Here is a 27,836-nt window from a genome sequence, read left to right on the forward strand (position 1 = left end):
TCAGGAGCGAGCTCGTCGCAGAGAAGAACGCAATGAGGAACATACGCGGCGGAAAGAGGAGGCAGAACTAGAATCTAAACTCCGGATGGCGGAGATGGAGAAAGAAAAGGAAATAGAGTCGCAGAAAGCCCAACTCCGGATAGCGGAGATGGAAAAAGAAAAGGAGTTACTGATGCTCCGACGAGACCTACCTAATAATCCGGCAACTGACGCTAACAGCACCGGAGAGACAAGGTCAGAAACGGGGGAGAGTCAAGCTGCTCGGCCCGAACGCATAAGCCCGCACAAGCTGATGCCGGTTTTTAATGAGGGCAGAGACGACCTTGACGCTTACCTCATGCGTTTCGAGCGCGTCGCTGAGAGTCAGAATTGGCCTCGCGACCAGTGGGCTACAGCCCTTAGTCTATGTTTAAGCGGCGAAGCGCTCAGCGTTTTTAGTCGCATGTCTGCGTCCGAGTGCTTGGACTACAACAAGCTCCGGCAGGCACTCATGATTCGCTTCCGTATGACAGAGGAAGGGTTCAGAGAAAAATTCAGGTCTGCTAGTCCCCGGAACGAGGAAACGTGTTCACAGTTCGTGACGCGTCTTCAGAACTTCCTAGACAGATGGATAGAGCTGTCGGACACAAAGAAAGAGTACGCAGATCTCTTTGACCTGATTCTAAAGGAACAGTTCCTTTCTAACTGCGCCACTCCGCTACAAATGTTTTTGAAAGAAAAGAAGGACACATCCTTCTCTGAAACAGTAGCAAGGGCAGAAAAGTATGTGGAGGCCCATGGCTGGTCAAACTTCGGAAAGCGAAGCACCCCGAAGAATAAGGCAGAAAACGCCGTCTCCAAGACGACCGAGAGAAGGGAAACTTTGCTTCAATCATCGGATGCGAAGAGCAGCGATGAAAAGAAATGTTTTATTTGTTCACGCACGGGACACCGCCCCGAAAATTGCCGGGCCGCCCCATCCGACGGATCGGGACCGCCCAAGAAATGCCACAAATGCGGAAAACCAGGTCATCCAAGCTGGAGATGCTGGGTAAATGGGGCCCCGAAACTGAGAGAAGAAAATCGGGAGTCCGCTGCAGTATGTGTTGAGAACGGATACCTCGAACTTAAGGATGGAGGGAAGATCCCCGTCATCAACGCTGGGTTCACCAGTAAAGAATGCGCCGTCAGGGAATGCTTACCTGTCGTAGCCGGCATGATCGGAGGCCAGACAGTCCGAGTCCTGAGAGACACAGGCTGTAACACGGTGGTGGTAAGAAAGGACTTAGTACGGAAAGAAGATATCACCGATACGAAGTCTCCAGTTTACCTACTTGACCGCTCAGTCCTAATGCTCCCAGAAGCTTGGGTCGATGTCGACACCCCGTACTTTCAGGGACGACTTCTCGCTAAGTGTATGGAGAATCCCTTGTACGATTTGGTGCTGGGAAATGTGGAAGGTGCTAGGCCAGCAGACGACCCCGATCCGAACTGGCACAAGACAACAGAAAGCGAGGCTACGAAGTCCACTGCAGTAAAAGTTGAAGAGCTACCGCCTGACACCGAGAGCCCCGCACCCATTTCGGATGCCGCTGAAGCTTGTCCGGTAGTGACTAGAGCGCAGGCGTCCAAGGATAAAACGCTGAAAAAGCTTAAAGTCCTGCAAGGCTTCCCTAGTGTATGCCGCGAAGAGTTGGTTCAAGAGCAAGAGAATGACGCGACCCTACGCTCGTGTTTCGATCGCGTAGGCCCGCCGCAAGCGAAGAAAGGAAAGGGTAGCCACCAGTTTTTCATTGCTAACGGCGTCCTTCAAAGGAAATACGTCGCCGAGTCGGGCGGGGAGTACACTCAAGTTGTGGTGCCCCAAAAGTACAGATCAGCTATTCTCAAGCTGGCACATGATGGGTTGATGGGAGGCCACCAAGGCGCGAAGAAAACCCTACTGAAGCTTCAGACAGAATTCTTCTGGCCAGCAATGCAGGCTGACGCTAAGCGGTTCGTTGCCTCTTGCGATCTGTGCCAACGCACAACTCCGAAGGGTCACACCACACGAGCGCCTTTGGTTCGAGTGCCCGTCATTGAGACACCGTTTCAGAGGATGGCGATCGACATCGTTGGTCCACTCAACCCGAAGTCCGCTCAAGGCAATCGGTACATCCTGACCATGGTGGACTATGCCACTCGGTACCCTGATGCAGTCGCACTTCCTAGCGTCGAGACCGAAAGGGTAGCCGAAGCACTTGTCGAAATGTTTTCCCGTGTAGGAGTGCCCAGAGAGGTCCTCAGTGACAGGGGCACGAATTTTACGTCCGAAGTAATGAAGGAGGTTAGCCGTCTGTTGTCAGTAAAACAGCTGCATACCTCTCCCTACCACCCGATAGCGAACGGCCTAGTCGAACGGTTTAACGGCACGCTTAAACAAATGCTCAAACGCATGTGTCAAGAGAGACCAACCGATTGGGATCGCTACCTGGCTCCACTTTTGTTTGCATACAGGGAAGTGCCCCAAGAAAGCCTCGGCTTTTCCCCATTCGAACTGTTATATGGGCGAAATGTGCGTGGACCCCTGGCTGTACTTAGAGAGCTTTTGACGAATGCAACCATCCCTAACGAGTTGCGAACGACGTACGAGTATGTGCTTGCTCTACGGGACAGACTGGAAAATACCTGTAAACTTGCCCACGAAGAGCTAGAGCGCGCAGGAGAGCGTTACAGCCGCTACTACAACATCAAGAGCCGCAAACGCTCACTCAAACCGGGAGAGAAGGTTCTTATTCTTCTTCCCACAGAGCACAATAAGCTGCTCATGCAATGGAAGGGTCCCTTTTCGGTCATCAGCCGCAGGGGCGATGTCGACTATGAAGTGGATTTGGGCCATGCCACAAAAATATTCCACATCAATATGCTGAAGAGATACCAGCAAAGGAAAGACGACACCATTGTTGCAGCTGTCGGTGCAGTAATATCGGCAGAAGAAGACACAGACGCTGGATAGATTGAGCTTCCTAAGCCCTCCCAGACACAGTCTATCGGGGATGTACACATTTCCGAGAGATTGAGCCACGTACAGCAGAATGAAGCCAAGAAACTTCTGCAACAGTACGAAGGTATATTTTCGGACCTTCCGGGAAAGACCACGCTAATCGAGTGCCAACTGAAGTTACAGAGCGACCGGCCGATAAATGTAAAACAATATCCGCTACCGTACGCTTTGAGACAGGCAATTGCATCAGAAGTGGACGACTTGCTCCGATTAGACATCATTGAGCCATCGGAGTCGCCCTACAATTCCCCTGTGATCGCCGTACGCAAGCCCGACGGGACGCATCGGCTATGCATTGACTTTCGGAAGTTAAACGAAGTCATCGCAGACGACGCCGAGCCCTTACCACGTGCGGACGACCTTATCGCCTCGGTAGGCCGCAAGAAATTCTTTTCCAAGCTGGACTTATCCAAGGGATACTGGCAAGTACCGTTGTCACCCGATTCAAAGGCGATGACTGCTTTCACGGTTCGCACGGGGCGCTTTCAATTCCGATATATGCCCTTCGGTATTAAGACGGCGCCAGCCATTTTTACGAAGCTGATGCGGAACATCTTGGCCGATATTCCCGACGTGGCGTACTACTTCGACGATGTTCTCATTGCCAGTGCGACATGGGAACAGCATTTCCAAACATTGTACGAGGTCTTTGCTCGAATTGAAGCGGCTGGTCTCACCATCAAACCGCTGAAATGCGAGATCGGAATGGAAACCGTCGCATTCCTGGGCCACCAAATTGCGTCCGGAGAATTGTCACCCCTCACCAAGACCCTACAGAAGATACAAGAAGCTTCACGGCCGACAACAAAGAAGCAGGTCCGATCCTTCTTAGGACTCACGGGTTATTACCGTGATTTCATCCCGAACTATGCTGACCTAACCTGTCCTCTGTCAGATCTAACACGGAAAGGTCAACCTTCAGTCGTGAGCTGGGGCCCCGAGCAAGAACGGGCTTTCAAGAACTTGCGGGAAAAACTGGCTGAGGCACCAATTCTGAAATTGCCAGACTTTGACCGGGAATTCGTCCTGCGAACAGATGCTTCTGATAGAGGTGTTGGAGCCGTTCTGCTTCAATCGCATGACGGAATCCTGCACCCAGTTGCCTATGCGAGCCGCAAGTTGCTCCCTCGAGAGGTAGCCTATTCAACCACTGAGAAAGAGGCTTTAGCGCTCGTTTGGGGAATCGAGAAATTTCAAGTCTTCCTCTACGGGAGAAGGTTTCTCGTTCAGACGGATCACCAGCCTTTGAAGTTCATAAAAGAAACAAAATCTGCAAACAGCCGCGTTCTTCGCTGGAGTGTTAAGCTTCAGGAATACAACTTCCGTGTCGAGCATATTAAAGGCAGCGAGAACGTGGGAGCAGACTACATGAGCCGGCTGGAATAGTTGTTAAGCTTGCACTACTGCATAGCTGCATTGTGTTGATTGTGTAATGAAAATCGTACACGATGTGCCTGTATATATGTGCACTTGATTGTTATCAGTGATCCGTGACTTGTGACATGTGCGCAAGACATGACTGAAGAACTACAGTGTTGTGGTGTGTGCGGGTTCAGATCAGTGCGTATATGGTGCGCGTCATGAACGGTAGTGAGTGACGAACGATCTTCAGTGCACTGAACGGACCCAATCTACTGCACCCCTCTATAGGGGCGTAATAACATCGTTCTCGGCGCTTGTGGAGTTCTAGAATATTCCGAGGCAATATTCTTCAGTGGGGGGCAGTGTCACAAGCTGCCTCACCTATTATACAGCGGAAGATGCGGGAGCTTATGGCTGGAATATAGAGCGAAATTCACGGGACTCCGTCGCTCCTCTGGACAAGATTCGACAAGCCGATGGGGCAGTGACCGCCTGTCCTTGACGCGGCTGCTGCATAGTTGGCCGAGGGTATAAAATAACCGACAGCAGCCGCCCTCACCAGTGCGTTTGGGAAGATTCAAACTTCCGGCCACTCCGCGGTGCTCCGAAAGCGTATTGTGTTCTTCGGGCCCGCGATCGACGCATCGTCCTCTGCACCTGTACGGCCGCCGCTACCGAGCAACACAGCCTTCGACGCCTCAGCAAACAAGAAGACGTGAGAATTTCATTCGCCACGGACTGTTGTTCAATCGAACATTATTTTCGCTTTGTTAACTTTTGACCTGACTTAGTAGTATTTTACGCTGTGTTCTTATGTAACTTTTGCTCATACTTATAATATCTGAAATACCTGCTTTATTATCTTTATAGTCTTCATATTTTTATCACAGTGTTTTGTTCATTGTCGGGTTATTTTTTTTTTGTCGCTTATCATTTATTTCTTCGTCTTTATCAATATTTTGTCGTGGCGTTGTATTCTCTTTCATTGTACTCTATTATTATCAGTGTAATTTTGGTCTGCTATTTATAAACCTTCAATTGTTTGTAAAAGAAAGTGACCTATTTGTACTTATTCCTCAATCACACACCGACACACGTGCTTCACGGGTTGACCGGCCTAACTTTTAAATGTGTTTACAACCCTCATAGAGGAACGACGAGTAATCGTAAAGGAGATTCCGCACCTTTTTTGACCGTAAAGGCGGGGGTTTGTGACAGCGTGTTACGGGGGCCTGGTGGCAGATGATCTCTCCTCTTCTGTGATCTCCGAAACCAAAGTGCAGACTCCCAAGAGAAAAACACTGCAGTTGACCCTTGGCCAAGTACACCCCGAGCCTCCACAATGATGTTTGAGTAGTAACCCTGATTATCTTAAAATGTGGTTACGATCGAGTAAGTTATTATCGTTTTTATGTTCATACCGAAGCGACATCAGCAAAGGGGGAAGTGATCATACGTGGTTGCTATTTTCACTATTTTCCCTCACTAGGTATCTTTAATATGGACAGATATGCTGTACACGGGAATTTAGGCTCCATGGCAACCGGCCTGACGAGGCAAGGACGGTACCTTCGCCCTCAACAGTCGTGCGTTCCAAGCGCACAGCTACTGCGGCGGAGCACGCTAATTTTCATAACCGAAACGAGGTTAGTGCTCGCAAGGTCAAATGAAGACACCCGAGCAGGGATATAATGAGAATGTAATTCATACAGCATTCAGTATCGTTATTCGAGTCGCACTGCCATGTCCTTTTTAAATCCCGCAATGTGCCCATCTTGCCTGTATTCTCTTGTGTGTTGGAGGCCAGAAGTGAACAGAGTAAAATGAAAATGCCCGCCAGTTTACACTGGTCATGGGTAAAATCGTGCACGCCGGATTGTTTCCAACGTCACTATGTGATAGCTTGTTAAACACGGTCTGCCTTCTCGCCGACATCTGTCCAAGACAGTATTTTTCTGGGTATGTGGTCGGAGGCACCCACCGTCCACTAGAAACCGTTACGGCGGCGGGCTTGTATGTTTACCCGGCCTTGGGATGTGTGACGCCACTGCCGCAAAATTACCAAGACGTACCGCATTTGCAGTAGGGGCATTTTCCTGTCCTTTGGCGAACGAGGCATCCATACTCCTCCGGACAGTTCCCGATCGGAGGGCACTTGTTGCCGGTCACCAAAGCTGCAAGAGGAAACGCAAATGAAAGCAGAAAAACATTACGCACTGGCAGAGTGGGCAACATAAAAAGACAGGAGTGATTTCGTGAGCACAAAACCTGAGCAGACACTGAACGGTTAAGAAAAATGCGAAGGTTAACAAATAGATTTTGCGAAGTCAGCCCGCGAAAAGTGACGGCTGTTATATATTTTTCCCACATGCCTGCACCTCTCAGACATTATTGCCACTGTTACAGGGGTAGGCGCAGAGTGAGGACACATGAACAGAGAAATAGGACAGTGAAACAAAAAGCAGCGAAAAATATAAAAAGCCACTTCTGATTACCTGACTAGCATTCCTGAGTTCCAGTGAAAGTATTACCACGTTTGATAACAGAGCCCTGAAAATTTATTGGGATAAAAACTCGACATCTTGGTGAGTCAGCCAGTTCAAAGTCCATAAGAAAGTAGCTACAAAAATGTGAAGCCGCAGTCAAGATGGCATGATCTTGCGATAGTGCACAGAATGTATACCTGTGTGAGAGCGAATGAGGGAGGAAAGTTTTCTATGTTTTCTGCTGCTTAAATTTCTTTGTTTTTGAATCCTTTTTTTTTTGCATGATAAATAAATTTAGTGGTAGTCCTCCTCGCGATAGTTAAGGGTTGTGCTGAGTGTGAACAATATGGCACTGCACTGCTGAAAAATGTTCGGGTCAGTGTACTGTTTATAGGAGATAGTTTTGGCCGGAAACAGCAGCATTGCAGATTTACATCCGACATAAAGCTCTTTCGAGTGACCACGCTGTTGCCTGACGCAGCTAGAGCATAACTGATGTTACTGCGTGCGAACAGAATGTACGGCGTCCGGTGCGGTATCGATTATGTGGAATTGCAGGCCAGGTACTTCAATTACTGAGACTGGCATAATTTTTTCCCAACTTGGTGCTCCATTGAACCACCAAAAAGACAAAAATGTTCCGTTGCATTTTTCATCTTTATTCACTCCAAAAATGTATGGGACCTTAGTTGCCGTTACACTAATGTTCGGTGTGCAATTTATAGTGTTGACGCATTCGCGGATTCCTTCTCATCAAAGTCGATACCTGGCGAGCAGCAGTAGCTTGGCTAGCTCATAGGGAGGTACCTTGATAGCAAGATGCTTGTGCCAGCTGATAGCTGTTTGTGTGGAATGCAAGCTAGAGATTAAAGTAGTTGAACGCTCCTGGTGGCGAGCATCCACGCTACGCGGTGGGTGCTATGAAACAATAAAACAATGGCGAAAACGTCTAGGACCCCATTTATCATTGGCGCCGTTCATCGTCCAAGCCACACTCTCAAGCATTGCTGTCAACATTTCCGGTCTCTGTACGACACACATACGCAATGTGAAATCTTGTAATGAGCCGCTTGCTGACGATTCTCCACTCAGATCATCGACATCTGCAATAGGAACAGCTGCTCTCGCCAATCCAGACTTCAGTTTCAATGGTTTTATTATGAGTGTCCTTTATTAAAAAGCAGACCAGTTGGCCTTGACTGCTGGTCATATTCAAGCAATGATATTCCCCTGTGAAAGCAGTTACTCCTAGCAGTAAAAAAGACCTGGAAATGGGCAGAATAAGTGTCATGAATCTGAAGTACTCACCGCATTTGCAGTAAGGGCACTTCCCTCTCCTCTGTAAGACGTAACAGCCGTGCTCTGACGGACACCGCAGCCTGGGACACTCTAAGACGTCTTCTATGACTACTGGCTCGTGGCGATGATGAATGAAAGGATAAAGACACGGTGTCAGGATACTTCAGACCAAAATCGCGGAGAAATGTTCGCATGGCTAGTTAGAAAACCATATTTACATTCCTTTAGTAGTGTAAGTGCTCTCAACAGGGGAATGTATAACATAATGCAGATTGCATTGAACAAAAAAAAATAAAAATAAATGAAAGATCCGACAAAGGCTTGATTCACCCACAGCATTATTTTTCCGGTAGATTTGAAAATATAATATCGAGGATGTTTTCTGCACTGTTCTACTTAACGAGCTTCCTGCGTACTTTCTAACAATTATCCCTACAAACTGTGCAATACTTTTATGAATTCCGAACCCCGTTTGACTACAGGTTTCGAAACGACAATTTTCCACATCACAATTGTTACAGTGCCGTCTTAAGGACTAGGCACGGCATTCGACCTCGATCTTAATTCATACCATCGTCATGCTTCAGGAGAACATGGTCGAATATGTCTCACTACAAATTAATGCCACAAAAGAAAAAACCCTTGAGCTAATGCGTTGACGTAGCGCAGCTCTTCTCAATTATTATTCCATGAGAAATAATGATTATATATTTTATGCCATTTAAGTGGTAACTATATTGTATTGAGCATTTGAGACAGTGTTTTTGTGCTCAGTTTCTATTCATTCAAGATTTTGTTTCAAGATTAAGAGTATGCATTATACTTTATTTAGCCGAATTGTTGTCTCTCATATGTACGCACCACTGATTTGGCACGGGTACCACATACTGGTCAATGAAGATTTGTATATAAGACTCCCTCTAGGTAGTGTCTGTATTTGTCAACGTCACAAGTAGCAAGTTGTTAGAGGCGCCAGCGGAAGTGACCTGATATATTCTCGGTGAAAACGCAACTAATTCTGAAACAAACAAGATGAATTGGAGAATTCGAGCGGAATATGTCGACCTGATATTAATGTAAAAAAAAAAAAAAAAGGCACAGTAGATTTCACTTATCTGACTTCCATCTTCTAAAAGAGAATCCAAATCACTGCGTGAGTCACGTGAATAGATCCTGTTTGTGTGCACGTTATGAATTGCTCTACTATGATACTAACGTCGGTAACCCGCCAAACGACCAACAGGAAGCTGCGCTTTTAGATGCAGAATTACTTCGGACACTCCCAGCATTTTAACAAGTGCCGAAAAAATAGATGCGCGAAATATTACATGTATGGGCATTTTTAATTATGCAAGACTTAATATTTCTGCGTTGCGTCAAAATGGCCTTGTTTCCTTGTGTTTTCCATGATGACTAAATATATTGCTGGGATTACATATGCAGTTACACAGTAACAGTGGTTTAATAACCGATACAAGAATTTCTTTTTGCAAGAAAGCGAGTCTAAGTCCGAATTTTCTCACAAGTAGAGCCTAAAGGCAAGCTGCGATTTACATCCACTATGTGCTGCAAATCGGCAAAAAAAAAAAAAAGAATGAAGAAAGCGTTAAGAAGGAATTGCTCCGACTAACGGAAAAGCTGGCGAAGTGTTTAGTGAGTTCCTTAGCGCTTCAAGGGGACAATTTCTTTATATACAGACGCGAACCTTTTTGAACAACAGCCAGACTGCTTCCATCCGGAAATAGAACACCAAGTAAGATAGTCAGATTTAATTTACAAGCCGCGGCTACTGCCTTTCCATTTCTTTCGCGATAACGAACAATATCCGCGCGGATTAGTGCGAAGCAACGGAGGTGCTATTAGCTCCCGCACCAGCCACAAGAAAGTATTCGCAAGGGTTCGGCTAATCCCAGAACTGAAAGGAAAAAAGTAATTCACGGCTTAAGATAATAATCGCTTATGCAGAGCGTAAATTCGTTTATTGTGTATTGGTTATGACTGAGTGTCAATTACTTAACCGTAAATGTTGCTTCAAAAAATTGGCTACATGACAAAAAGTCGCGAACCACGTGTTCGCAGATAAAATTAAATTTATTTCTTTTCAAACAATGGTGTCGGACTCTGAGTTAAGCCTTATCGTCTGCGTATCCATGTCGATGGACCAAGCAAATAAGCCCTTTAACCAAATATCAACCCGGCAAGCTTGTAATATCCCGGCCGACTACTACGGATGACAAACTGCAACAACGCACAAATATGCCATAAAAACTTTAGCCGTGTTTAATGAGAATCTCTTTTATAAGCATCAGGTCAATCTTATAAAAAAGAAAACTGGTTGGTAGTTAGACAGCGAGGAAAAGCGTCACGACTCATTAAACCGTGGTTTGGCGGCATCTCATTACATACATACATACATACATACATACATACATACATACATACATACATACATACATACATACATACATACATACATACATACATACATACATACATACATACATACATACATACATACATACATACATACATACATACATACATACATACATACATGCATGCACACATACGTACATACATACATACATACATACATACATACATACATACGTACGTACATACATACATACATACATACATACATACATACATACATACATACATACATACATACATACATACATACATACATACATACATACATACATACATACATACATACATACATACATACATACATACATACATACATACATACATACATACATACATACATACATACATACATACATACATGCATGGATGCATGCATGCATACTCGCAGTTGTGGCGCTTACTTGGTTTTCTCTGTTGATCGCTGTCGCTTGTAGCGCTGTTGATGTGTCCGCAGTCGCAGTACGGACACCCCGTGTAAGGCTCTCGCGTGACGCTGCATCCCAGATCCGTCGGGCACTCGAAACTCGGGCAATATGTATTGGGCTCTGCGTGTGTCATTCATAGTTTTGAACAGTCGGAAACAAAGCATTTTCCCTTTAGTAAATATACCCTATTATGATGCATACTTATGCACACTCGTAATTTCAAGCACGGGGTAACCAAACTAAAATTGCTCGCCACGTGTGGCCATTTCTCAACAAACAGTCAAATAGTTGCACTCTAGTCACCAAGATAAAGACCGCAACATTCCGGAGCTTCCAGTTCCATTATATTGTGCTTATTTGTTTCCAGATCAACAGCAGAAGTGGTTGCAAACATTCTAGCAAAAAATAATTGTTATTCTGCGTGAATCATTACCCTATTTATCGAAAGAGGAGTATCCTCTAGATCGCGAGACGCACTTGGATTAATGGGTTTTATAGACATGTGCACCATACGCTTAAAAAATACTCCACACTGAAGGAAGCTCTGTAATCCAAAGCAACTTAGTTTTCTTATACAAATGTGACAATTCACCATCAAAATAGCGTACAAAACATGAGGTGCTGCATGAAAATGTGGGATGTCTGTATAATACTTTCCGACAAAACATGCATGAGGTCGCTACACCACTGTAGAGTTTCTCAGCAGGGCCATACCGCCTCGAAAAGGTGCTCATATTTACAGCAACACTCTAGCGGATATTAAACAAGCCAGAACTGTTAGAAAAACACCGTTACCCAACAGATACATATTTTAAAGAAGAAAATACTCAAACGCATTCATATTCTTTGCATACAAGAAGACGCTGAGAATATCGACCAGAAGAAAGCAAGCGCTCGTGCACGCCAAGTACCAACCTTAAGTGGCTCCTCGACATGCTACCATTTTAATCCCCGCACCGCTCTTTCTGTTCTGATTTCCTATTCATAACCGAACTATAATGCGGGAGGAATAACTTAAAATATCAGTGGTGGTGCGCTCATTACTCCGTCGATGACGCACCGATGGAGCTCTCAAGAAAACGCACTGCTGAGTACATGCTCTAATTGTTTCTTGGAAGCCACTTAAGGGGTATGAGCGTGCCTTGCAACGCAGATGTCGAAAACCAGGCGAATAAACTAGGTTGAACACAGGCTACACTTTAAGAAAAACTGCCCAGTCGAAAAAAACTAAAGAAATGTGTAAAAAATACGACAAAATATTTTGTAGTTCTGTCGTAAACGTCAGATTTTTCTGTAGTTCTGTAGTGCTTTTCTGTAGTTCTGTAGTTTTTCTGTAGTATATTTCTGTTGTTTGTAGTTCTGTAACACGTTTGTGTCATAACTAAAGAAATTGCTGATGTTGCTAGAGAACGTTTTGCTGTAACAACAGGTTTCCCGTCAAAAACCGCGCAGAAATTCTGTCGTAACAACAGAAACCTTTCTGTAGACTTTTTCGATAGAGTAAACTTGTAACTAACGAACAAAGCAAAAAGGCAGATCCTGCTCCGATTTCTGGAAGATAATAGCCTCCACGACCAACTTCAACTTATCGGCGAGGCTTTTAATAAAAAAAATATATTGCCGCGAAACCTTCAAAACAGTATTTGTTGTTTTTTAACAGCCGCCGGCATACAGGCTTATCACTCTGATTCTGGATCGCGTATCAGTTCCGTAATCTTTGTTTGTTAATGCTCGATGTCGCGAGTCACACCTTTATCAGTTTCGCTGTAGCACAAGATGCACCGAGATCTGTCTCGAAGGTTCCGGCCACTCGGGTGTCTTTCCACAATGTTCCAGCCCGTGCTGGTAGCTCTTTGCGACGTTATCTAGATTGTTCTGTGCAGCCTTTAAATTGAGCGTTGACGAGTGTGATGGGCATTGTTTGTTCGACGATCGACGAGCACGTTTGTTTCTATCGCCGCCGCCGAGTTGCTTAGTTCTTTTGCGGGCGCAAGTCAGCCCAAATAAAGGGTTTCTTTAGTGCAATCATCGACCCTTCATTTGTGTCGTCGCCCTCGTCACCACTACGTGACATATCAAGAAGATTTAGGCGCAGTTCATTTTTTTTTTTCATTAATTGTAACACAGCGTCAAGAATAGATGCAGTTTTTTTTTACATCGAAGCAACCACGCCACCGCCAAAAACATGTGGAAAGACATTTCAGGGTAGAGTGATAACAAGGGCCGTACCACGTTATGTATAAATGCGCTTACCTAAGTGCTTAATGTTGTGATTTGTTTAGTGCCACGCGGCGTCGAAATTAAAGCTTGTGTAATACAAATTACTGAATGACGATTGGTTCATCGCTTCTAGTGATAATAAAATGCGTTAATATAAAACGACGGGCACAGGACTCGAGACTGACGAGAGAAAAATCTGCAAATTATTTTCTTTCGCTCAATTTTAAATAATAAAGCACGTAGATTAACCGAAATCAATTTTAAGATATGCATATTAAACGGGAAGCCTGATCACGTTTCGCTCGCGTTTCGTCAACTTTGTTTCCTGTGCACGCATGTGTTTGCCGAATTTAGTGTTAGTAGAATTCCGATCACAAACATTCGTTCACAGTGGGAGCATTGTCTCTGGCGATGACGATAACCTTCTGTGCTTCCTTCATAGAGTTTCTTACTCCTACCTAGAGGGATAGCTGTTCTGCCGTCTATGGGAGTTTACATGGAGTTTCCAGACGTCCAGTTCAGCCACCATGGGCGCTCAAAGCATCATGGGCCGGTGAGCTACCGAGTGCAGAACTACAACTTTTGGCCAAAACTAATGCAAAGATAAACGTTGTTTTACCGTAAATAATGTCCTCAGATTGAATATTGTGACTATAAATTGCAAAAAGAGAGAGAAACAGAATGCCAGTGTGAGATTTATCCAATATAAGCGATGGCCCTTTCTCCTATTGGCTTAGTTTTGAGTAGCACAAATACCAATATTTCGCACTTAATAGGTAAACTTTGAAGTATAAAAACGTTATGAAAATATTTATGGTTGTCCAATCACTTAAGGAAGTTTTTAGTGGCATTTCGGGAAACAAAAACCATTTATTGGCGACGTCTGCTTTTGCGCCTTCGCTACTATGGCTTTCGTTGTCTATGTACGTACCTTCAAATGATGATGATGACGAAAGAGAAACATCGCAGTAACGCCACTCCACGTACCCGAGAAAAACCGACTGTCCCGCAACAAGTAGCACACCGGCCCATGATTCCTAGCGCGCCCATGGTGGCTGAGGTGCAGCGTCCTCAGCTTTCCCTCTAGTTAGTGTAAGGAACTCTATGGCTTCCTTGATCCCGTGTTTAAATGCCATCCTTAGAATCCTCTCAAATTTACGAACTGAAAGGCTTGTTGCCCGATTCGATTATTGTGTCTAAAAATTCATTTTGACTCTATGAAAAGCTGGATTCTGTCAGCAATAACTAAAGCTAGAGATAGAAAGGAGAGATTTTTTTTTTATTGCTTGCGCTATGCTGGTCACGTTCTGCTTATTTATACGTTAGCTGTTTAATAATGTGACTCAGATGACGTCAGTGGGTACTGCACTCTAGAAAAGAGTCACAAAATGCGATTTCACTGGCATATCACAAATTGGAACCGAGAAGTAACAGATAAAAACTGCCAAAAAGAGAGCAGTATTATTATATAGAAAAACAAGCAGAGCGGACAGCCAACAACTATGATCAGACAGTTTTCACAGTACAATACTTTGATTAAGAAGACTAGAAATTCACAGGGACCACGACTGCCAAGAGACGTTATTACCAGTACCACCCGGGTCCAAAGACTCCAGCTTTACGTCTGGGCGGATAGGTTGGCGCCTATCGTGTATCTGTTTGATATTAAAATTTTACCACAACATCACTGCCCTTCGAAGGCCGAAACGCTGAATATGGCCCAATCAGTAGCGACCATCGTTCGTTTGAGGAGCAAAATTAATTACAAGCATTAATAGCTCATTTATTTGACTATTAGCAAATAGTGCAAGGTCGGCTGCTTTTCCACGCAACGAGCACGACTCACGCCCAAGGTTATGGGCGAATACAGAAAGGCAGCGTTTCAGTGCCGATCTTGGGAGCCGACGACGCCAAAAAAATTTCCCCTAGCACATTCCCCCTCTCCACATTGCTGTAAAGCCTTTTCAGGGCATCGATGGCGTTTTCTGTCCCACTGACAGGTATAAGAACAACCTTGCGACCGAACAACAGACATACTACACCAGCCTTACTCGGGGGTGTGCCAGAGCATGCTCTACAGGTGGCGGGTGACATCCTTTGGTTTCCACACCAAGAGGAAACAATGAGACGCACGGCCCGGATACTGCGTCCGTACGGATAATGGCGCGCTCACAGCGGTCGCCTGGTAAGGTAGGGGTCGACGATCCCATTCACGCTAGCTCTCGCCACGCAGACCCCCTCCATCTTGGAAGACCGATTGTGCCCGTCGCGACAGCCAGTGTCTGGAGGTGGCGTAAGGTCATGTCAGCCGCCCGGGAAACCGGGCTGCTACACATTTGTCTTTGTTTCACTTTTTCTTTTCTTTTTCCTTACTTCTCTGTCGGAATGTAATAGCCAGACATGCGCACTTGTATACGTTTGCAGCTCTGGCCAGCACCAACACACGCGAGGTAACACGGAGCAAGTTTATTAAACTGAAGTGCCCTTACTTCGTCCGCTTTCCCGCTCTCTTTGTCTCGCGGTAGGAGTAGTATTTCACCCGCTTCTAGATTAGGGGCTTGTCAATCAATGGCCGTAGTACGCAAAAACGCCTGTAAAAACACCCAGGGTGCCCGCTCTGTAAAAACGAAAATGTTGAAGCCGACATTCACCACTTGTGGGACTGCCCAGCACTGAAACCAACACGAATCCGGCACCTGACGATAGCTGGCCTTTCAGCAACAAATCCTGCCTGATATATCGCTTGGACGCAGGGACCTCATCATCGCTCACTGCTGGACATCATAAAATCAGCCAACCATTTTCCATCCAGTTAATAATTTATTCATCCTTTATCTCATACCCTACTGATGCCTTGAGGCAATAAATATCGATAAAAATATAGGTCATCCAATTAATGCAGCAGCCGAAAAACAGCAGCCGAAATAGCAGAATTTCCCAGGAATTGTTGAAAGTTCTAACATGCAAACAGGTTTCACAGCAGTGCCTGATTTGCATTCGCCAGCTGTGTAAAACATACGAGTGCCGCAAAAAAAAAGGGGGGAGGTGGGGGATAGAGTACCAGGTGCGGTACCGCTGCAGTCGCTGACATACTGTTTCTTCGAAGAATTTGCAACATCAAAAAGCTGTTACGCCAGCTCACAGTCTGGTCTATTTGCACTTATCACCTCGAAATAGCGATTTCAAACTCTGTAATGATTAATGTTAAATATTTCGTGTCCAAGTTTGTTGGCAGATAAAGTTTTAAATTCGTTTTCAGTACGAGGAAGTTAGGTTTCTCTGGAATTAAAATAGCCAAGCGAAATTTACTATAGGCTGTTCGAGACTGCCGTAGGTGTTCTGTGTTGGATGCGCTTACTTTTGAGCACGGCCGGCATCGGTGGTCAATCCGATGTGTTAAAGAACAATTAGCGGACGCGGTACATTCATCGGTGTTCTGAAGGGGGCAATTAGTTGTATAAAGTAATCAGGTGTCAAATTTTATTCCAGTGCTGCGGTCTTCCTTTCCCCTCCTGGACTGCTTACTGACCCGATTGATGAAGTCGCAAGCTCTGAAGCTATGAAAAGATTAAAAAATAGATTGGAGGATATCAAGCGCGACTCTGGTTTCTTTGTTTACTGTTCTTCCAATGCTTCTTTGCTCGTAAAATTGCACATGTAAACTTCAGATAAAAACCATTAGACGTGCCAGTCGTTAAATATATTCGTGCCAGCTTGCCGCTAGCAGCTGACGGAGTTTCCTGCCCTAGCACAAGCTAAACATTTAGAGTTGCGAGACCACGGAGGGAGTGACATAGACACTTTTATTTTTCTCAGGTATATGGGGTTTTATGGCGCGAAAGGAACTGTGACTAAGATGCGCAGTTCAATTATTTTGGTATTTCGTTGTAATTTATTTTCCTCCGTTCAATGAAATTTGTTGTATTCAGTTCAGTTCAGTCCAGTTTGTATTCCTTAACGGCCCACATTACAGGGGATGTTACATAAGGTGTGGAAAGACACCTGAAATACTAACAGCAATGATTAATTAACATTTAAGATGTTCGGTTACACCTTCTTGAAAAGCAGATAACTATGCGATGACTACGATGGCTAAGGGAAAGCCGTTCTAGTCTGCAGCTGCTCGAGAAAAGAGTGAAGAAAAGGTAGTAGTTTGCAATTTTGGGCGTGGAACTTCAAGCGGATGACTAGTGCGGAGCGATATATGCGCTTCGGCTTTGATGTAGGATGCTTGATTCAAATATGAATGAAAAGACTTGTGAAAAAGAGCAAGGCTTGCAATGCGGCGACGAAAAGAGAGGAGCACTTGGCAATCCTGATTTTGCTTTCTGTGCTGAAGCACTGGTGGGATACTTCTCCTCGGACCCGTGAGCTGGAAAGGAGCTCGTCACTTTCGACTGCCTCTAAAACCCCGGTTACGGGTCGCAGTTGTACCGTGGGGTCCGAGCTGGACAACGCAGCCTCCCAGTCCAAACGTTGTTTAGATGGAGTTCCGCCCTAGGCTTTAACCCGGATCAGTCGCTCAGAATGTGTGTAAAATCTCGTCTTAGAGCTTGAATTTAAAGGAAAAACAATCTGGGTATATAAGTGAACACTCGTAGGCATTAGCCAAAGAGCCAGTTTGCAACTGCCTCCAGATTACCTGCTGCAATAGTCGGGAAGAATTCTGGGCACTCTTGTTCTATGGGTGTCAGGTGTGAGATGGGACGGGCCTGCAAAATTTCGAACTGTGGTTTGAGAATCGCTGGACATCGTATTTGTGGTGGTGCCATTATGTTGCTGAAAACCCAAAGTACCGCTCCCTCTTCAGTCTCGCCTCCACATTCAAACACGATGACTGCCGAGAAGTGACCTTGAACTCTTTGGTCGACTACGCCCCTTGAAAAGGTACCCATTGAATGGTGTTTTGCGACATCGACATTGAGTGCCTCCTACAGTTTCGGGTATTGTATGAACAGGGCTCTTCCAGCATGATTTGAGCACTTGATCTGTGCTGAGATTTTCGGTTGTATATCGCTAGAAGTATTCATATTGGAATGTGTAGAACCAAATTTGATTTTGAATTCTCCCATTATGTGTCTTGGCGCTTCATTTTTGGACAGCCTCTCCACAGCTGGTATACGCTGCGTGCTTCCTTTAGCTCCTGAAATAGACAAATCTTTCGCTAGCGGTGTGTCCTGGGCGATGGAGCGCTGACATGTAGGATTGTCTGATCAGACAGCTATTCTCTTTTCTACGAGTTCACGACATAAAGCAGCCTACTGCAAAGTTTGAATTAATGAAATGAAGTGGACGGTCTGCCAGCTGGTAACACTACAAGGTTATTGGTTAAGAAAAGCGCTACATAAAATGTTTTTCGAGAACGTACAGCACGATAATATTTGCTCCGATAGCGTCTTACAAGGCCACACTGTATCGTCAATGAGTAAGGCTTATGAGCATTTTTTTAAGGAAAAGGCTTGAAGAACATGATTAGTTTGTCAGTGTCATGTATTCCCATTCCATGCTGAGTCCTGAACTGCTACAGTCAGTCCAGTACTTGTATGCCACAGCCCCGAACGAAACCCTCTGACTCGACAACGTTCAAGACCCCGTTCTGGAGAACATCCAGAACGGTGTTTATGGTATTGTATTATGGTTTATGGTATTGTACAATACCATACACGCCTCAGCGTTTATGGTATTGTAAGCGACAAATGACGGACAAGCCTCCAAGAGGTACTACAAAGAGGTGCCAAGGCCGGTCAATGACTTGCTGGGGGTTCTGGGACGTCACGACAAAATTAGAATTTCCTAGCGTGCACTAGCTGCCAATGGTTTGAACGCGGGCAACTGCATTGGATCGCCGGATGAACTGCCCAGAATTCCATCGTGCAACCCCTTTTGTGATAAAAAGCTGACATGACAATGGAATCCGAAACTCTAGGATCCAAAGGCGGAGCTTTACATTTACATTTGACGGTCTGCGAGATAATGTCATTGCTAACGGCTGTGTACCCATGAGTAAGCCCGTTATACTAGCAGTACGGGCAGAGGTACATTATTTTTTATTATTTTGTGTGGCCTCACTATACAACATCAATGCCAATGAGTATGAGTGAGATAAGATGGCGAACATTAAGACATTGGTAATTAGTTCAAGTAGCGAAGTGCACGCACGCCAACAAGGACATCCAAATGGGAGAAAGCAACGGTCTTGCATCGCGCTTTTTAGGGCGGAGTTAGAGCACCGTCGAATATGTTCTGTAGAACCAGCGAATACGGAGCAGGTAAATGTAAATGAGCAGGTAAACGTCAAGCACTTAGTTATGCCTCCTTTATAAGGTACATAAGCGTCTAAAAGGTTTCGCGCTAGCAAAAATTGTGAAAACCCCCCAAGCAGAAACCAAAAGCGCTTCTGCAAAATCAACGTGTAGCTTGCTCAATAATTAATTTTAAAATCGGTTTAAATGCCAGCATGACTTGTGACCCCAGGACTTAACCACTTAAATGTAAGATGGCAATAATGCCTTGTATGAAGTTCAGTTGCCTTGGAGATTTCTGATACGCACTTCATCTTCTGTCTGTCCTAACTCGCTAACCTAACACAGTGGTACGTGCGATCAGTATATTTAGCGCTCAGCCCGCCCTTCGCACATCTTTTCGTTTGTAGAACGCCCCTTGATGCAACCCTCAATCATCCCAGCGCCACTAAAACTTTTTACATAAACGTGTTCATGCCCTCCAGCTCACATTTTGAAGAAAAGGTTGAACATGCCGTGAGACAAAGGAGATTTTCGACGATAAGAGCCCGGAAACGAAACCAAAAAGATGCAAGCGATGAAAGAGGCACGCCACCCCCATTAAGAGCAGTAGGTCACCGTGCACATTCTCTTAACACACAGTGGTAGTACAGAAACATCTCAGTGCATGTCAGAGAAAGTGCATCTTGTCACGAATGCCAAGCAAAGCAAAAAATGCTCGTGAAAAACGCCCTAATCATTAAACTTGTGTCCTCGTTGCTAATATCTTGTACCACACACTCGCCGCCCGCACGGTGTTTCCATACTAGTGGGCGCGGGCGGGCAAAGAACGCAAACTGGCTCTCCTCTCGTATGCCTTGATGGTGCTGCCACGACTTCAGACACCTGAAATGCTCCCAGCTCCTGCAAACTCGTTTCCGGGAATCTTATTACACCGCAGAGTGACGGTAAGTATCTCGAAAACCGCGCGTGTGTCTTTTCATCGCCGGGTACAAGAGAGACCACCCCTAGGCGAGAACCACAAAAGAGGGCGCCCTGCAGGTAAACATAGAGAAAAGGCATAAATGAATTCGTACGCTGAATATTTCATAACACTGATAAGTATTTGATATAAGGTTTGTGCCAATCTAGTTTAGAATTAAAAATTTGCATGAGAAAGGGTGCTCCAGACTTTGCTTTCTCTGGAAGAAAATAGGTATATTTATAAATGCTCCTTCATCGACAAAGTACTTTGCAGGGAAGGTTTAATGACGCAGGTCGGCGAGGAAAATACCACCGTTATAACCAGAGACTAGATTTAGAACACTACCTGCTTTATCAGTCAGCAAGTGAAATTACTACTAGTGTGACTCTCACAAAGATGACTGCGCCAAACTATACTTCCTCCCCAAAGTGGAGTGCAGTTTATTTCCTTCACGTGTGAATGTCGGCGTAGAATACTAAACACCCATAACCTTTATTTTATGGTTCTTCAAATAAAATGCATAGTTTCGTAAGGCCATTTTCTGCGCACCATGCAACATAAAAATTATCCGAAATTACATCTTGTTATGGTGAATTTATTTCGTGCTTGGTAAAAACTAGCCGGAGATTTTGTTAAAGAAACTTTATTTATTTAGGAATGATTTGGTCAACAATGAAAATTTAGTACCTGCATCGGCACATCTTTGGCATGTCTTCGTTGGCCACCAAATTACCATTGGCAAATTATAAGAAAACATAGATTGCAAATGTTACTGCGCATTTCACTGCCCATTTAATAACATTTTCAAAAAGAAGAAGTTGGAAGTAGAAAAGAAACGTTCCTCGAACAAACTTCCAGTCGCGGCTGACCGAGTTTACTGTGAAAATTGGGTTCCCGGGACTTCCATTTTCCACACAGCGGCGTTTTCGCTACTTTAATGATGTGAGCGAGTCGCGACATGGCTCCCATAGAGTTCCATGTATAAGAAACACTGTCGTAACATGAGGACCTTCCCGTATTTTACATAATTAGTGCAGGCACTAAAACCGGTCCGATTAACAAGTTGCCAATTATTATTATTATTATTATTATTATTATTATTATTATTATTATTATTATTATTATTATTATTATTATTATTATTATTATTATTATTATTATTATTATTATTATTATTATTATTATTATATACGTTTAGTAGAGGGCTTCTTGTGAACGCTGAGCTACGTCATTAGCAGCAGCGGCTGCGCTTTTAAGGCGAAAACCTTTAATGTCTCATGCGGTGTCCAGCGTCCGTCCTATCTCACTAAATATGCCAATTCACCAGACAGCCACGCCGGGGACGAACAAAATGTAACTTAGTAGAGCTCTGTCTAGCGTACCGCCAGCGCGGTTGCAATGGAGACCGCCCCCGCTAGTTTATTTTTTTTAATCGATATTTATTGCCTCAGGGCATCATAGGGTATAAGATGAAGGATGAATAAATGATTAAATGAATGGAAAAAGGTTGGCTGATTTTATGAAGTCGAGAAGTGAGCGATGATGAGGTTCCTGCGTCCAAGTGACATATGAGGGAGGATTGGTTGCTGAAAGGCCAGCTATGCTCAGGTGCCGGATTCGTGTTGGTTTGAGTGCTGGGCAGTCCCACAGCAAGTTGTGGATGTCGGCCTCAACATCTTCGTTTTTACAGATCGGGCACCCTGGGCGGGAATATAAGTGTTGGAAGTATGACCACGTCCTATAGTGACAGCTGGTGTGAGGGCAACACCGACCCGGATCCTCCTAAGTGCAACCTCTTCTGCACGGGTGAGACCGCGGGGAAGGGATATCGCCCACGGAGGGATACGTGCACGTGTGCGGCGCCGGAGGTGTTCCTTTCTTAACAAAAGGAGGGTAGCGTCGTCCACTTCGAGGAACCGTGGGATTGATGCGTCTTGGTTCACGAGGCGGGCTGCTAAATCAGCGTGACTTTGGGAAGCCAGCAGACCCCGTGGGACCCACTCAATGCTTACTGACTGTGGGATGCGCGCCGCAAGCTGGTGGATGTCTTGGCAAATTTTAGGGCAGCGGCTGACACGTCCCCGGTCCCCGCGGGTGAAGGCTGTTCCATTGCACCGCTAGTTAGTGGCAGATATAGTGATCGATAATGATAGTCAGTGACAGTGATGTTGATAATGACAGAGGTGACTATGACGTAATCACCTGGTGACGTCATGACAAGCAATGACGTCATGACCGGATGTACCCGTCATTGTTGGTTTACCCATTTTAGTGGCAGCATTCGTAGCGGATGCATCTCACATGAGCTCCGTGATTTCTCAGCAAAATTTCGTGTTTTTGGCTACTTGCGTTCACCAACTTTACCCTGGACGTTCATCTACCGCTCCGGACCCGATGTGGTGATTTTCCACACCAAGGCAAGCAAAGTTTGATAATTTTTCGGCCAAATTCTTTTGGCCACAACAGCTTCGAGAGCTAAGCCTATCATCTGTCTCACGACATCGGCGCGTTCGCGCGCAGCGGCGGTGGCAACGTCTCGTCTCGCCGTGCCCAACAACACCTTGACTATGTCTTACACTGTGGAAGGCACCGACATTACTGCCGCGAGTTATCCGATGGCTCGTGGACGGTGTTCGAGATGCAACGCCGATACCGAAGACCATCACCTCCGCCCAGAAACAACCTGCCGAGACCCAGACGCCAGCCACGACATCGACTCCACTGAATCCGCGGCCACGCGGACGCCCTCCACCTTTGACCAAAAAGCGTTCTCTTCCCTGCCTGCTCTCGGAACACCTCAAGATCATCCTCCGCACACAGGGCGCACTAAACCTCCACACCGTCGACCCCGCACTACTTGCTCTTGCTATCTACGCAGCCGCGAACGTCGACCACCGTCTGGCGGTTACTGCCGACCAAGTCCGTATCAACCCCACTAACAACACCGTCACAGTGAGCACGCCCGACAATGCCCGTGCCGTGTCTTACGCTAAGATCGGCACCATTACCATCGACAAAACAGCAGTCCCGGTTGCCGCTTACGCCCCTGCCCCTGACAATTCCGTACAGGGGATTGTGTACCGAGCCTACAGCTACGAAAACGACGCCGAGATCCTGGCTGAGCTCCGCCCTTGTAATCCCGATTTCCCCATCGTTGCTGCGCGCTGTATGGGCAAGACACACTTCGTTGTGACGTTCGCCAACACCGAGCTACCCCGATACGTGCGGTACTTGGGGTTTACTTTCGAAGTCTTCCCTTTGAAGTCTCGCCCGGGGGCGTGCTTCAACTGTCGCAAGCTGGGTCACCGAGCGGTCGTGTGCCCCCAACCACGAATACCTACTTGCCGCCGCTGCGGCGTCGACCACGTGTCCCCACCAGCCGGCCAACCACCTACCTGTCAAGCCATATGCATCGTATGCAAAGGCTCATATAGCACAGGCAGCAGAAGCTGCAAATACCGCTTCGTGCCTAGCTACAGGCCCAAATCCTCATAATCCCTCCGGACACTGTCACTGACCCAGGCACTTCGACAAGTGGTCGCCTGTCCCATCCCCGAGAACGCGGCCACCAACAACCACCCCCAAGGGATGAATCCTTTCCGCCACTGCAAAGCAGCAGTCCTCCAACTGTCCCAGCCACAAGCCAACCACTTAAGCCGGAAGACACAAGGAATGGCTCTTTTCCCCCTCTACGTGGACGTATTGGAAGCAGAGATAGGAGCAGGTCGTCGTCAGAGAGACGCAGCTCGCGGACCAACTCGCGGACGCAGCTCGCGGACAAACATTTGGCATGGAAGACGCCACTCACTGACGACAAGCAACGCCGAGCACTTGACCCATGCACAGGTAAGGGAGCTTGCAGAGTTAGTCCGACAACTGCAACAACAGTTAGCTCAGTCTAACACAAAAATCAAACAGCTAGAAACTGCTTATGCGCAATCAAAATTAACAACTAATACGTTCATGAACCCGGTATGGGCGTTTCACGCGCTACCAGACATTACGGACAATGATCTCTGCAAACACTGTGGGGCGAGAGGGACCCTCGACCACATAATTTGGGAGTGCCCACAATCTCTAGGGATAGGGCAAAATATTACAAGTAGAGAAGCCTGGGATAGCCTGCTGCGAAGCGCGGACCCTGCGATCCAGCACCGCACCGTCTATCTGGCGGAAGAGGCCGCAAAAAGCCAAGGGCTACCTGCCAGCCTCTAATCCGCGGGCGCACGACTCCCCGTTTCCGATGGAATTAAAAGTTGTACAACCAACCAAAGCCGTCTGTGGCTTGCGCTCGCGTTGAAGTCACCCGCAATGAGGACATGGAAGTAGATCAAAACCGCTGTAACAAACTAAAGGCACCTTTAATACCTCGGCCAGATACAGATGACTTAGAGAATAATTACGAAGATTCGCAAAAATAGACCAACAACTCGCCAAGGTGGAGGAAACTATCCAGAAATTAATACCACAGCTTAACAAAGTAACAAAGTTGCCAACTACTTTCGAAACTGTCCTAGCTAAACTCGACACGCTTACAACCAGGGTTGATGCACTGGCTTCCCCTAGCAACATGATCATGACATCTCCAACGACAAATGCAGGCTCTTTGCCTCCCGCCCACACAGCATTCTCCCGCCCAGCCGACGGCGCTTCGGTGCGTCCGTCCACCAGCAGCATTCTCAGACCCAGCGTATTGCAACCAGCGCGAGCGGAACCTTACCCGATACGCGATGGCTATTGCATCTGTTACAGAGTGGCAATGGAACTGTAGGGGATTCAGAGCCAAGCGTAAGGCTCTGGAATATGCAGTTTTGGCACGAACAGACCGGTAGTCATAGCACTACAAGAGACGAATACAGAAGTAAAGCTTGCAGAGTATACAGCATACAATGAGAAAGTGTCGGCTGAGCGTCGGCCGATCGCAGCTGCACTTGTACACCGCAATCTACCTGCAAACCAACTAGATTTGGAAACACCGGAGGTCTTTCATACATTCATACACATCCTACCGAACAAACTAGCCCATTCTACTCTTTACATTCTAAACGTATACAGTCCACCTAAAGACAACAGCATGAAAATAGCCACACTCTTCCGTAATGCGCATGTAGCTGCTCAAAACTGAATGTTGCTGACTGTTGGAGACTTTAACATGCAAAATTTGGCTACTCAATTAATAGTAGAAAGGGAACTAAATTATGGGAGACAGCTCAGACGCTAAGGCATACCTTACTCGTCGACCCTGATAAACCTTAGCGCATTGGTAACAGCGTAACCAGGGATACGTGCTCTGACCTTACCTTTGCCAGAAATATACCCGATGCGAGATGGGACAATCTACATACAAACATAGGAAGCGATCGCTACGTACTATGTACCACTTTCCGAGCCACGCATTGCAAAATGCGTCCCCAGGAAGTGAAGCAGACGAAATGGGACGCCTTCAGATATGTCCGCTCGAAAAAGGTATAGTAGATTTAAGACAACAATGGAGCGTCTGTTGCACGCCGCCGCAAACACTTCAAAAACTGTCCCACTGGAGGACAGCAGTATAAGCCCGGACGCTAAGCTAGTGCGCATGATTGAAGCACTAATGAGTATTCATGCTCGATGGTGTAAAAATAAGCACAACCGACGTTTAAAAATTCGGCTAACCCGTCTTGAAAAGGAAATCGAGACTTACTCGTGGGAACTTAGCCAAGAACAGTCGCATCAGACTTTCGACCGCCTTAATGGGCAACAAGAACAAATGGTTCCTATTTAGACATTTACTCGATCCTACGAGAACTAAAGCCAAATCCCACAAGAACCTACATAGGATCTCACTCTTTCCAAGGCACCGACGAAGAGCTCATCACTACATTAAAATATCAATACGTTAACACCTCCCAGGATATACGCACGCCAGATAGGTACTCACAATTGGATAATCCTCACATAGATAGCGTCTTTACCGTAGCAGCGATCGGAGCTGCTCTTAGCCAAATTAACACCACCTCGGCACCTGGGGAAGATTGCATCACCAATAAGATGTTGCGCAATTTAGAGGACGACTCAGTAGAGGCTCTTACGGACCTCTTCAACAGGTACTGGACAGGGAGCAGCGTCCCTGACGAATGGAAGCACGCTAAAATTGTTTTCATACCTAAACTAGGCAAAAGACTCGAGATGGGGAACCTCCGCTCAATCTCGCTGACGTCATGTCTCAGGAAGGTAATGAAACACGTTGTCCTAAATAGGCTACTTATGCACACCGATGCAGAAGGCACGTTTCGCCCGTCCATGATTGGGTTTCCAGCAGGTCTTTCGACTCAGGACAGAATGTGGCAATTCAACGTGACATTCTAGGCCCAAATCGCATAAGAACCGCGCGAACCATCCTGGCACTCGATGTAAGGCCTTCGACTATGTGTCACACGCTTCCATCCTCATTCACGTCTCACAGATGAACGTAGGCAAACGGACATACGACTACATCGCTACCTTTCTGAATGCGCGTACGGCTACGCTCCATTTCGCTTACAAAACTATAGCGATAAAATTGCACTAGGGACGAGAGGAACGCCGCAAGGCGCCGTACTTTCACCTTTTCTCTTCAACATCACCATGAGCGGCTTCCCGCGTCTGTTAGATGATATCCTGCACATACATCATTTCATATACGCCGACGACATCACCATATGGACAAATTCTGGCTCCGATGGAGAGATTACCGAGTCATTACAACGAGCTATCGACAAGGTACAATCTTACGTGCAGGAAAACGGCCTTACGTGTTCACCGGCTCAATCAGAACTCTTGGTTATGAGGAACAAACAAGCTTCACAGGCAGAACCAGATTCTCGAGAACCTATACAGTTACACATTGACAACCATCCGATACCCCCGGTAGCCACGATCAGAGTTCTCGGAATGTTGATTCCGAGAACGGCGCACGAGATAGGTGGGATGATGAGGCGCATTACCACACGTTGCAGGGGTATGAGAGAAGCTGACCTGTGCAGGATAATCCAAGCCTTCATGATAAGCAGAATCATGTACGCTTGCCCGTACTATCATCTGCGTCGTAGGGACGAAGATGCACTTAATAGCATAATTACAGCATACAAAGTGGCCCTTGGCTTGCCGGTATACGCCAACTCAGATCGACTACTGCAGTTGGGAATTTTTAACACGCTACCAGAACTAATTGAAGCCCATAAGACAGCACATGTGACCCGCTTTTCACGCAGCGTTGCGGGACGCGTAATTCTCAACAAGCTCCACATACACCCCACTGAGGAGCTGTGCGCAATATTCCATTTATCGGCCAACATTACTAGTAGACTAATTGGGAAACAAATAGCCAGAAACATACTACCAGGCAGACATGATGCCAGC

General features: G+C 46.1%; 1 protein-coding gene across 1 annotated transcript in view; it reads right to left on the minus strand.

The window, feature by feature from the left end:
* Positions 1-27,836, minus strand: part of LOC146176496 (uncharacterized) — a 74,100-nt gene that overhangs the window by 11,735 nt on the left and 34,529 nt on the right. Inside the window, exons 2-4 of the mRNA XM_084580980.1 lie at positions 11,007-11,150; positions 8,179-8,280; positions 6,457-6,558 (exon numbers count right to left, since the gene is read on the minus strand). Of these exons, the coding sequence (XP_084437106.1) occupies positions 6,457-6,558; positions 8,179-8,280; positions 11,007-11,150 (348 nt within the window). The remainder of the gene's footprint in view (positions 1-6,456; positions 6,559-8,178; positions 8,281-11,006; positions 11,151-27,836) is intronic.

This window comes from Amblyomma maculatum, chromosome 10 (assembly GCF_055883805.1).
Source record: "Amblyomma maculatum isolate TAMU_Amacu chromosome 10, ASM5588380v1, whole genome shotgun sequence".
NCBI classification, from domain to species: Eukaryota; Metazoa; Arthropoda; class Arachnida; order Ixodida; family Ixodidae; genus Amblyomma; species Amblyomma maculatum.